Here is a 12222-nt window from a genome sequence, read left to right on the forward strand (position 1 = left end):
TACCAACTTCATGCACAGTCTAGTACCAGCTGTGCAAACAATGTTAGAGCATAGCTGATTGAGCAACATGTACCTTTCACACAGTGCTGGAAAATATCACACAGGGTTTTAAATCTCCTGCACCCTTACCTTAGCCTCTCTCTCCTGCACCTGTCTGTCCTTCAGCTCCTGGATGCGGCGCCTCTTCCTGTCTGCCATGCGCCCCCTCATCAGGCTGACCTGCAGGTTCTTACGCTTCTCCATGGACGCCTTCAGCGCAGCCTCCCTGTCAATCAGCTGTTTCTGGATCCGCTCACTTTCCTCTTCTGACAGTGCACCCTGCTGGACGAGGTCGTCCTGCAATGTTCACAAACAAGTTACATTAGGGACAGAATTCACCATGCTTTCTAGCTGTATGAGAGAAAATTTTGTATACTTTGGATATCTAAATGCAACTAATGAATTCATATTTTTGATGTGAATGGACAAACCTTGTACATCATTAAGAAAGTTCATACATCTTGTACAAAGAAGCAAGAAGAAGTTGACTTTACTCAGTTGGCTTAGAACAACACCTCTATCTACCTTGTATGTTTAACTTGTGTCCTAAACAAATCCTATGCCTGACAACTTCAAGTGAACAGTGTACTTAAGGTTAATATCATCCTGAATGTATATGATAAAAAAGAGCTCAAACAGTCACACAGTTACTGACCAGTGCACTGTTGATGTTGTCACTCATCTTCTGCTGTCTCTCAGCCTCCAGTTCGGAGCTGTGGTCCATCTGAGCGCGGGCCAGGCCAGCGTTCTCCTCGGCCATCAGGGCGTCCAACACCAGCTCCTGCTGGTGCAGCTTGTCCTCCGTGTTGTCCTTAGACTCGGGTGCTGCCGGGATGCCGGCCTGCTGACACTGCAAGGTGTGCAAATGGAACAAGAAATCAGAGATTTCAAACTTCAAGAAGAGGTGGTCTGATATACTTTCAATGCGCCTACTCCGACTGAACTCTGACAGAATGACTTTGTGGAGCCATCACTTCTTTGAGCCTGCCAGTCATCACTTCCTTCTAACTTGCACTTAAGAAAGGCAATTTGCAGTAAACAGCACACCTTTGCCTTCTGCATTCAAATCCCTACGGACTGAAGCAAATAAAAGGACACAGAATTAGGAACGGCTAGGAATTCAAACCCATAACCTTTAGCTTCTAAGCCAACATCCCTAGCCATCCCTAGTAAAAAGATCACCTTACTACCCAGGATATGACCTGGCCTACACAGCCCACCTGGCTAGCATGAAGTTTCCTGAGGGCAGCCTCCTTGTCCCTCCTCCTCCTGGCTAACTGTTCCCTCAGTTCGGCCGCCTGTTTCCCCTTGGACTCCTCCCAGGCCAACATGGCAGCCCCCAGCTCCCGCTCGTGGTTGGCCATGATGCGGTTGATCTCCTCCTCAGTCAGGTCACCCTGCAGCTGGAAGGTCAGCTTCTCCGACAGCTGCTGCAGCGTGCGCTGCCGTTTGGCCTCCTGTTCCTGCAGCAGCTTCTCCATGGTGTCCTTCTCATCCTGCTGCAGCTCACGCTCCAGCTGCAGCCGTTCTGCGTTCTGGTGACGCAGCAAATCTCCCTGTCCCTGGACCTGCACATAAAAAAAGGGTAAAGGTAACAATAGCCCATGGCCTTAGGAAATATCACAGGGAATATTGGGTTGTGGGCTTTCTCTTTGCAGCAAGGGGCTGAATTGCAAGGAGCTTACAATAGGTGAGGATAAATCTCTAATGGCAGCCTTTCTCCTTTCACTAAATAAAGAGAAGACAGTCTCCCACCTTCCATCCGCCTGATGGTATGGGTTGCCCCGCCATGCCCAGTCTCCTCTGTGCCTCTTCCACCATCTCCTTACTGATGGGGATGTTGCCAGAGTTCATCCTGTCCAGGAGGATCTGTAGAGCCAGCATTAGCTCCTGCTCACGCAGGTTGGCTCCACCTTCAAGTAACAGAGACACTGTGTAAGTATACTACAGGTACTTCAAGTAATGGAGACATCAGGTACTTCAAGTAATACCACATGATTATGGACAAGCCCTATTTTCATGTAGTTCTGTGACCTCACCTCCAGCCAAGGTGATTTTGCGGGCTGGCCCCTGTATGTTGTACTGTCTGTTGAGAATGGGAACCCCGGCAGACTGCTGAAGGCTCTCGTCCTCACGTCCATCACCATGACGCTGCCGCTCCTTCTCCAGCTGTTCCAGCCGGTGGAGGTCAAGGTCATTCAGCATGCCCTTCAGCCCTTCATTCTGCACCATGGAAGAGACATGTTAGACAACTTTGTTACAAACATATACAGCCCAAAATGTATGCTACAGAATAAATTGTTTTCTGTATCTGTATAGCTGTCCACGTTTTCTGTATCTGTATAGCTGACCACCCTTTGGCATAACATACCAAGTTTGCAGGCACATGGCACGATGGCAGCTGATACTACACCTGTCACACCTAACATTTGCACATGTTTAAAGCTGTCTAGTCATAATGTACTTGCTTTTTTTTCAGTGAGTTTTACTCTATTATAGTTCTAGGAGAGTCGTGGTTTTGTACACCACATTCCTTTGTTGATAATTGGTATTTAGAGGCATGACTAGTTTTTTTTTTTTAGCTGGTTTTAATGTTAGACACTTAGTAGTTTTGTCAACACTGTTTTCATAGTGTGGCAACCATAGGGTAGCTGTTTGTCTCCTGTTAGCTGACCAGCACAGTGAAACATGTACACTCAGGTACCTGATCATGGATGCGCTGGTAAAACCCTCGCAGGTCCTCCTGTGCCTTGGCCAGCTGTGCCGAGATGTGCAGGTTCTGGTCCTCAAGCTTGTCGTACAGGGTACGGACGTTAAAGTTCTCCAGTTCCTGTTCTTCTCCTGGACCTGTTTTAGTTACGACAAGCCATAGAGTGTGACCACAAACAAACATGTAACAAGAAAAACCCAATCTTAATTGGGAATGTTTTTTATGGGTGTTCTGGCCCTGGGCTTAATGGGCAAAATGAATTTGCATCTATTTCCTGACCCATCCTTGCAGTTTGTCTATGTTATGTGGGAGAGAGAACTCAGGTTCTATCTCATGCCAAAATACAAGGCAGACATTGCCTGTCAGAAACCAGTTGAACTTCCCAGAACTAAGAAGAAATCCATTGAAGGGTAGAGATAGATAAAAGTGTCAGTCTGCATGGCGTGGTTTGTCATGACTTACCCATGAACATGGCTGTGGTAGTTGTGGACTCTGCTCCCTCTGCTACTCCACGCACACCAAGAAGCAGGTCTCCCCTTTGAGAGATTACATCAGATTCTGTTAGTGACAGTCACTTTAATATCCAAATACATGTATACACAATGATAATATGTTGCATTGCAATGTATCCTCAGTGCTGCTAGGATTGGGACACAAAGCAGTAAGGATAAGGGGTGAAGTCTGCCATCTTTGCCTGGTAATCATGAATTACAATGTAAATGATTCCCACAACAACTCTAATTGAAAGTATTGACAATGCTTTAGGAAGGACATTATATTAGTAAGGTACATGTAAGTCTTACTTGTCGTGATATGAGGGAGAATAAGTGATGGCAGGTGGTGCTCCCAGGCTGCGGTACTTGGGTCTCCAGTAGTTCATGGGATAGATGCCGGCGTGCTTTGGTCGCCACACGATCACTGCTACCACCAACATAATCACACAGGCACCCAGGAAGGCAATGATACCTGAGAGGTGAACAGGGTTGTGTAGCTGAAGAACCAACTTGACCAAATCAAAAGTAAAACAAGAGTTGTGTATTTTCTAATGAAGCAAAGGGCCTGGCAATGTCATATCTGAAATACTGCAAATACATGTAATCATGAAAAAATTGGTAATCAGTGCCAGCAGTGGCAACTTAAAGTGACTGTGACATCTACAAGTGACTGTAAGAAAAATAAAATGTATGACCTGTCATTAAACATTTACATCATAAAGGAATTCTTCTGACTCAAGAATTATCTAGCAAAGTGATTAGATTATGAGTTGACTGTACATGACTGTATTTCATTTTTTGTTTCCATTAAAGCTAACTGAACCATCACTGTATTGTCCCTGCTAATGTGCCCAGTGTTGGGGCTGTACCTATGATGAGGCCCCAGTCAGGCTCCTGGTTCCGTGGAGCAGTCTTCTTCACCCCAGCTGACACCAGGTTGTTTTCTGTGGCCGGCTGGATACGAACCACTCCGTCCTCACAGGAGGACCCATTAGCCTTCACTGACACAAAGATCTCACGCCCAGGTTCCTAAACAACAACAGTGTGATGGAGTCATGGTCAGAGAAATACAACAAGCATTACAGTCTACATTAGTACCTATCTGCACAAGGCCACACACACTTTTCATCAAGACATGAACACCATCAAGTATTGTTAGGAACTATCTGACGATACTTCAGAAATGAAATCCAAGACTTCTAGGAAGTATTTTGGGTTTTTGCGACCTCTAAACTTCAGACTTGACCTTGACAGACTCTAGACTAAGATAACTAGAGCACTTTGAATGTGAAGGACTGGCTTACCTGAGCATCGTAGAATGCATACTGCCCCGGATCAGTGAAAACAAAGGCGAACTGCTCCACCGTGACGTTGGTCTTCTCGATGTACTCCTGCAGCTGTCGGAAGGCTCCGTAGTCAAAGCTGGGGTTGGTGTTGAACAGGTGGTCCTTCTGGTACCGGGGGTAGTGACTCTTGGTTCGATCTGAAGAACACAACCAGAAGGCCTTAACTTTTTCAACTTCCACGTATATACAGATTAAAAAAAAAACTTTGCACAAAATTCTGCAGAAAGGCTGCTATGTATTCATTGATAAATTATCTGTCGGAAAATAACATCCAACTCCCAACTTTAACTAAGCACTACTTTAAACATGTACTTCATGCTGAATAGAAGACAAAACTGTTTTATGTATCTGGCTGGGATATGGGAGAGTCGAACTGTACCTGTCTCATTGACTTCCACCTTAAAGATGACCATCTCCTCCACCTCCAGACACAGGAGTGGGTTGGGGATGAGGGGAACGTTGTTCAGTAGAGAGGAGGTGGTCACAGGTACGTCTGTGGTGGTCCAGACTGTGGTGTTGGGCAGCGCTGTGCTCATCAGCAGACGACGGGCAAAGTACGGGGACTCCACGTCTGGCGCACTCCGTCTTCGCCGCGCTGTGGGAGTCCCTGCACCTAAAAGTTCGAGAAGAATCATTTGTTACTACATGACATAGTAATTATAGCAAAACATTTTGATGGTTTTTACAGTGACCTCTCCATCACAAAATCTGCTTCTTACTGTCTACAGTATTGTTTCAACTGCAAACTTTTAAAAATACACTGCAATTATCTCCTACCTCCTTTACCATTCTACTACAAAATAAAGTCTCTGCAAACATAAATGAATTTACAGTACAAGGAAAAGACATCAGCTTCGAATCATTACTTCATCAAGTCAACAGGATTATAACAGATAAGTAACAAGAATTCCGAGATTTCATACCTCCATGAAATATGGGCTTGATACGTAAATGTAAATTTCCTCATTAATTATGCAAATAAAGTCCTCATTTGCATAATTTGCATTTAATCATGTACAACTGTCTCTCAGGTACCTACCTACCAAAAATGATGAAAATACATTGTTCCAATCTGAACTTATTGGCTTTCAAAGTTTTTACCAGAAACTGACCTGCAGTTCCAGAACAAGCTGCTAGGGGGACCAAACTTACGCCACTTATTCCTAACAGGATAAGCTATCTGTCACCAAAAAGTCAAGACCATAGCTTGTTCAGGACAAAAGATACAAAAACCGGAAGTTATGCTGCAGTACCAAGGTCATCCACCAGGAGGCCCATACTTGACCTTGACCTTTGTCTTCCCAAGACTTACCATCATACCAAATATCATCACAATCCATAAAGGCGTTCTGAAGTTATGCTGACTACGAAGTTGCGGAAACACAGACAGACACACACACACACACACACAGACATACATACAGACAGACACGCCAAAAACAATACCTCCATTTTTCATGGAGGTAATAAAAGCTTACCTGAGGTTGTGAGGTAATCGCTATGAGTGGTTTCTGTGTTCAGAACCCCATAGACACCCGAGCTCCCCACAACCACCCAATGGACTGGCTTGTTACCAGACGTGTGCTGGTTGGGGCCAATACAGTTGGGAACAGCCTGGAAACAAAACAAAAGGCTTAAAACTCATCTCAACATGTCTTATCAGTGCACATGTCACTACATTGTAATATACACAGTAATATATATTAAGAATCTTCAGTTACAGTACAAATGCAAGTTAGCCCTGGAGTGTACATTGTACTTACTGCTGTTGTGGTTTGACCAGAAGTTGGGTCAAAAGTGGTCATCTGCAGCTGTCCAGTACTGGTCAGCCCTGCTGTCACCACTGGCTTGGTCTGCACACATGTGCTGTCACAGATCTCCTCAGGCGCAACATACGAGTGACATAGACACCTGCAACATAGAGCCACTATAAGCTACATGTGCGAGTCACACAACTACCTGTTATGTACTGTTACCCTTACACAGTCTGGCACTTTATGTCAAAGCTTACACAAAGAAATGAGTTGAAGTGGCACAACTCTACATAAATGAAATGAGTGCTAACTCACACTCCCAGTTCGATGGAGAGCGAGCCTCCCCTGTCTCCGCAGGTGGGGGTACAGTCGTACTGACTAGGGTACACACACGTACGTGTCCCTGCCAGACGCACCTGGTCCAGGTCACATCGTACATCCACCTGTATCAAAACAAGCAAGTACACATATACAACCCATTACTCATTCAATAAGCAGAACAATCATTGCAACAGTTTAAGGAAGTGTTTTGAGTTTTTGTGCCCAAACTGTTGAGGGGAATGTATGATGTAACTTACATGATTTGTATTACAACACTTGGATTCCTCCACATATGGTCAACCTGGCACATGCTGAGTCACCTTCAGACATGATCTCCCTATCAATCAACTGTCAAAATCACCTCCCACCCACCATACAATCAAAGACAAACAGAGACACAAACCCACAACTCAGCCACTCCAAACAATACATGGAAGTAAGAATATTGATCATGACTCACCCGCGACTGACAGTCTGCATCACTGTTGCCCTCTGTCACCATGAGGTTGGCCTCGTTGTAGTAGACATAACCAGGTTCACAGATGCACGAGCCATCCGACTCCTGGAAGGCACGGTACTTCCCAATACACTCACAGTGGGAGGAACCTAAAGGACAGAAAAAGGTCAGCCTCAAAATGTGTCTACAAAATGTGATTAAACATGTCAGGAGATTTGGGAAAGGAGCAAACTTAACATGATTGAAACAATGATAAGTGCACAGGTTGTAATTTAATGTTTATCAGAATACAGTTGTTCACACTTGGCAGGTTCACACACCTTTAGCAGCAGTGGCAGAGCTTCCACAGGGGAAACATGCCTTCTGTCCGAACAGGTGGTTAAAGGTGTTGACAGGACACTCAAAGCACTGGCCATAGTCGTAGGCCAGACTGATGTTCCCGTAGCGGCCCGGTAGGCAGGGTCTAGGTTCTCCTGTACGGTTGGGACAGTAGTAGCCAATGGGACACGGGTTCGTCAGGTACTGGTCAGTTCCTATAGGAAGGGAGGGAGAGAGACAGGTATCAATGTTTTGTCTTATCTCTAAAACACTGTGAAAACAGATTAGCCCAGAGTTCTGGTGGGCATCACTGCAGTGAACAGCGAGCAAAAAGTGCCTTCCCCAAGGGCATGCCACCAGCCATATCAGAGCATCCATGGTTACCGTTACCGTAATGACTAGGTTGAGAACTAACCTTCAGGACAGTAGTATCCCCCTGGGCAAGGTTCACAGTAGTCCCAGGCAGAGTCGTTCCTGTACGTTCCCACAGGACAGATCAGACAGGCCTTGGACAGCTCATCCCGCAGCCCTGTCACATTGACCGGCATCCAGCCCAGGTCACACGGCCACTGCTGGTCACTACCCTCGGGACAGTAACTCGGGTACTCACAACTGTATCAGATATAAAATATATTCCGTCAGTTAGAATGTTTTGCTGTACTGTAACTGTTTCTACCTATTACAACAACAATTCATGATGTAATAAGGTAGCAGAAAGCTTCATGCTTACATGGTGTAGTTGTTGGATCCCTCTGGACAGTAGTACCCACCAGGACAGATAGGGGATGTCCCTGTCACACCTGGGCAGTAATGACCTGGTCTGCAGATAGTCTCATTCACGGCACCTGGAAATAATTTGTTTAATAATATTACAATGGTCTCATGATCATTTGAACAATCTTAAGAGCTGTACAGAAAAATTGTGAATTCCTTGTTCTGTTCATTATTGTGAATTTCTCAGAAGCACTCCCACCTTCTGGACATTCAAAGTGTGGAGCGCAGGGGAAACCGTTGACATTGGGAATGCCTGCCGGACAGTAGTAGCCAGGTCGGCAGAGTGGACACTCCTCGGGGGCACCTGAACCAGTCACGTTCCTCATCTGTCCAGCAGGACAAGGCTCGGGGTCAGACGCTTCCAGACAGTAGTGGCCAACTGGACATGGGCTCTGAGTGTGGTCACTCATGCCTGTGGACATTCAAGATGGTCAGTTTTGCTGCAGCACTTCAGTTCAGGGACGAAATTCAGAAAAGAGAATTTTACGCCTGAAAGTCTTGCTGAAACAATGTTGCCTACCTGTGACGTTGCACCAGGACCCTGGAGGGCAGTTGAAGCACTCTCCGACATGTCTGGCCCCTGGAACATCCCGGTAGGTGTGGACGGGACATTCCTTGGGACCAGCACCCTCCCCTGGGCTGGTACCATTCACAGAGTCACAGTAGTAGCCAACAGGACACAGGTATGCCGTGGGGTCACCTAGGAAAAGGATAACAAAGAAATTTACATGTAGATTTACATGTTATCACATCAAGCCTTCACATTGTTCCTATATACCTTCAATGATGAGGATCTTAGAATCACACTGAGTTATCAAAGGAGTGAGTCTCTTTATCTGAAATTTTGAGACTGAAGAAGTCATTTCTAGCTTGATATAAGTCAGTGTACATGTATGTCATGTAAGTCATAACTTACTTACAATATACAATATTGATTGAGGACACAATGAGGAGATCTATTAATTTTCTACTATTATATAATACAGCTACATTGATACAATTAAGTCATAATTTTACAGATTCTTGTTTGCCTGTATGATGGACATGTATTGGCCTAAGCTTGTCCTACCTTCTCTACACCACAGTCCTGCAGGACATGGCTCGACAGTCGCTCAGCTGGCTCGCCCCAGGTGTCTGTCGCAGGGTGTTCTCCGGGCAGGGCCAGGGGTCCTGTTCTCCCTCCGTACAGTAGTGTCCCCCTGGGCAGGGTCCCGCACACACGTCCCCGGGGGTACAGGGGTCCTGGTCAGGGTCGGCCGGCGGAGGATCACCCTCAGGGGTGTAGTCATCACTACCGGCCAGACAGAAGTAACCAGCTGCACATGTACCCACCAACTGCCCTCCTCTGGAAAACAACAACTCATAACATCATCAACTGTTTCTTTCTATTCTGGGCCTACCTATAACGATTGTGACTGTGCTATGAAATACAACTGTACTATACTAATTGCTGTAAAGCACTGTTCCAGAGAATGACCTGTACCTGCAGAAGAAGCCTGTTGGACAAGGCAGACACTCGTCTTCTGCCTTCAGTCCTTCTGTTGTGGCATTGGTGTACGTGCCATTGTGGCAAGGGATGGGGTCCATGGTTCCTGCACAAGTATGAAACAGTGATATAACATTATCACAAGTGCAGTGTATATCCATTTAAGACTTAATTGCAAAAGAATTGTACAAGGTACAAATTATGGCATCTTTTGCTATGTAACAAATATATACTATGAGACTAAAAGACTAACTATGTAGCATGGAGTGGGAATGTTCTTTTACGGTCAGTCGTTAAATATCTAGTGTTAGGCATAACTGACCTGCAGGACAGTAGTGGAAGGCTGGGCAGAGTTGTGGTGTTGGGTTGATGGCACTCTGACAGTAGTACCCAGCCCTGCAGGGTATACAGTAGTCTGTCCCGCTGGCCGGCTGGTACTCTCCCACCGGGCAGGGCTCAGGCTCCGCAGAACCCTCGGGACAGAAGAACCCGGGCGGACATTCCAGGTCGGAGGGTGCGGGGGAGTAGGTGGAGTGGTTGGAAGGGCAGTAGTACCCGGCGTGACACAGTCCTGAAGCCGCCGACAGCCCCGAGCTGTTACAGTAGGACCCAGCTGTGCACGGGTGGCACTCCGACACAGAAGCAGCACCTTCAGGACAATATACAAGACAATTTGTTGATTGGTTGAGTGGTTAACAAACCAGAAAATCGTTGCACTTTACATAAAACATTGACACCTATAAATAACATCTACACCAAAATACAGGCAGTGAAATATAGTCACTACAATGTCATAAAGTATCAATTTGGAAACATTAACTGCTGATAGTGTCTTGTACTTTGCATATTGAATATGAAACAAAAATTTGCATATAACCTGTAAATCATATAAGGACAACTCAGATTAACTTTCATGCTAGATGAACTTTCACACTCACATAAAGAAAAATTCATTTAAGCCTAAGACTTACAAAATGCATGGTAGTGGGTAAATTTTAGAGTACTGTCTTCACCTGTTGTATCCCTGAGTGTGCCTATAGGACACGGCACAGGAGCCGGCGTTCCCTCATCACAGTAGTGCCCCAAAGGACACACCCCGTTGTCCGGGTACTTGGTGTTATTTGAAGCTGGCACTTTGTCACTGGCACCTCCATAGCAAATGTAACCAGCCTGACAAGGACCTGTAGGGGTGACAAAAGAGTTGCCTTCATTATAGAAAGATACAGTGTACATTCAAACCTGTACTAGTGACAGCTAGCAAAGGATTTATTCTATCTTGACTGACTATATTGGTTCCATCCTACATCAGGATAAACAGTGGCTATTTGACCCACCTGTAGGGAAGGAGTTCCCAGGTCCAGCACAGTAATAACCAGCCAGGCAGTCGTCACACTCACTCTCTGTGCTCAGGCCTGTCTTGTTGTTGTATGTGCCCTCAGGACAGGGCACCGGAGAGGGCACACCTTCAGGACAGTAGTGTCCTACACAGGAATGGGAGCTTCATATTAGTGTTGTTCCTTTACATTCAATGAATGTTAGACATACAGGTAATGAGATAAAGTAACAATCCTGCATGTATCATACAAAACTCAGCTAACAAAAAATGACCTATGACAAATGTGACGTAAACTTAAGAACAACTCTGTCCTTTCATTCCACGTGAACCCAATGCAGTGCAGAGTAAGAGATGCAGGTCTGACCTGACTTGCATGGCTCTGGTGAAGTCATGTTGACCTGGTCACACATGTACCCGACTGGACACACTGTACAGTTGGCCTGTCCTGGGTTGGGGTTGTAGTATCCAAATTCACAGCCTGGAGGAGGAGAACCAACCAAGTCAAACAACGCTTTGTTTCCTCATTTACAACTTCTTCTCATTCAAGGAAACTGAATGTAGGCAGATTTAGATACGTGAAGCATGATTCTGTGGTTTGTACATAAATGCTAGAAGTATGTAACTTGAGGACCAGGTTGCTGCTTTGGTGCACTTAGTTTTATGGAGTGACTGTCATATTTAAAAGTTTTTCTCAGTGCCCTCTGCTTCTATTATGTCCACATGGTACATGTATTTTTCCCTTAATATGTCTAAGACCCAAGGAAGTAAGTTAATTGGCGCAGCCTCACCAAATACATGTGCTGCGATTTGAAGAGTGCCTAGAATGGATCGAAAATAAGGACATGGTCTTGCATATTTGATTATCTTTGATTTTTTTTCTAGTAGACATAGAGAAAAATGTCCCCTCACCTAGCTCATACAGAGTTCCTGCTGGGCAGTAGAAGCCAGCAGGGCAGATGTAGCCCATGGCAGGGTCTGTAGGTCGGGGGGTTGTACTGCCTCCAGTGCACACAAACCTGCAACGTTAACAACTAGTCAGCAAGGTCACATGTCTACTGTTTTTATACAAGACTAACCTAAGGCTACATCTTTGACAGAAACGTACAGTACAAGGATGGTTAAAGATAGACGCATGTACAATAATGTAGTCCAATGCAACTGCTCTTTCTGTGGAAATTGGAGCTTTT

General features: G+C 45.4%; 1 protein-coding gene across 1 annotated transcript in view; it reads right to left on the reverse strand.

Moving 5' to 3' along the window:
- Window positions 1-12222, reverse strand: part of LOC109474799 — a 63620-nt gene that overhangs the window by 12697 nt on the left and 38701 nt on the right. The window contains 28 exon segments of the mRNA XM_019775159.1: window positions 130-336; window positions 695-889; window positions 1260-1607; window positions 1795-1952; window positions 2079-2262; window positions 2744-2886; window positions 3212-3285; window positions 3553-3715; window positions 4113-4272; window positions 4548-4726; window positions 4969-5202; window positions 6068-6203; window positions 6353-6500; window positions 6659-6786; window positions 7125-7270; window positions 7442-7654; window positions 7855-8051; window positions 8170-8284; window positions 8413-8625; window positions 8734-8913; window positions 9283-9316; window positions 9318-9558; window positions 9697-9805; window positions 10022-10348; window positions 10713-10880; window positions 11034-11180; window positions 11400-11513; window positions 11945-12051. Coding sequence (XP_019630718.1) covers window positions 130-336; window positions 695-889; window positions 1260-1607; window positions 1795-1952; window positions 2079-2262; window positions 2744-2886; window positions 3212-3285; window positions 3553-3715; window positions 4113-4272; window positions 4548-4726; window positions 4969-5202; window positions 6068-6203; window positions 6353-6500; window positions 6659-6786; window positions 7125-7270; window positions 7442-7654; window positions 7855-8051; window positions 8170-8284; window positions 8413-8625; window positions 8734-8913; window positions 9283-9316; window positions 9318-9558; window positions 9697-9805; window positions 10022-10348; window positions 10713-10880; window positions 11034-11180; window positions 11400-11513; window positions 11945-12051 — 4768 coding nt within the window.

Source organism: Branchiostoma belcheri, unplaced genomic scaffold (genome assembly GCF_001625305.1).
Source record: "Branchiostoma belcheri isolate BF01 breed outbred unplaced genomic scaffold, Haploidv18h27 scaffold32, whole genome shotgun sequence".
Taxonomy (NCBI): Eukaryota; Metazoa; Chordata; class Leptocardii; order Amphioxiformes; family Branchiostomatidae; genus Branchiostoma; species Branchiostoma belcheri.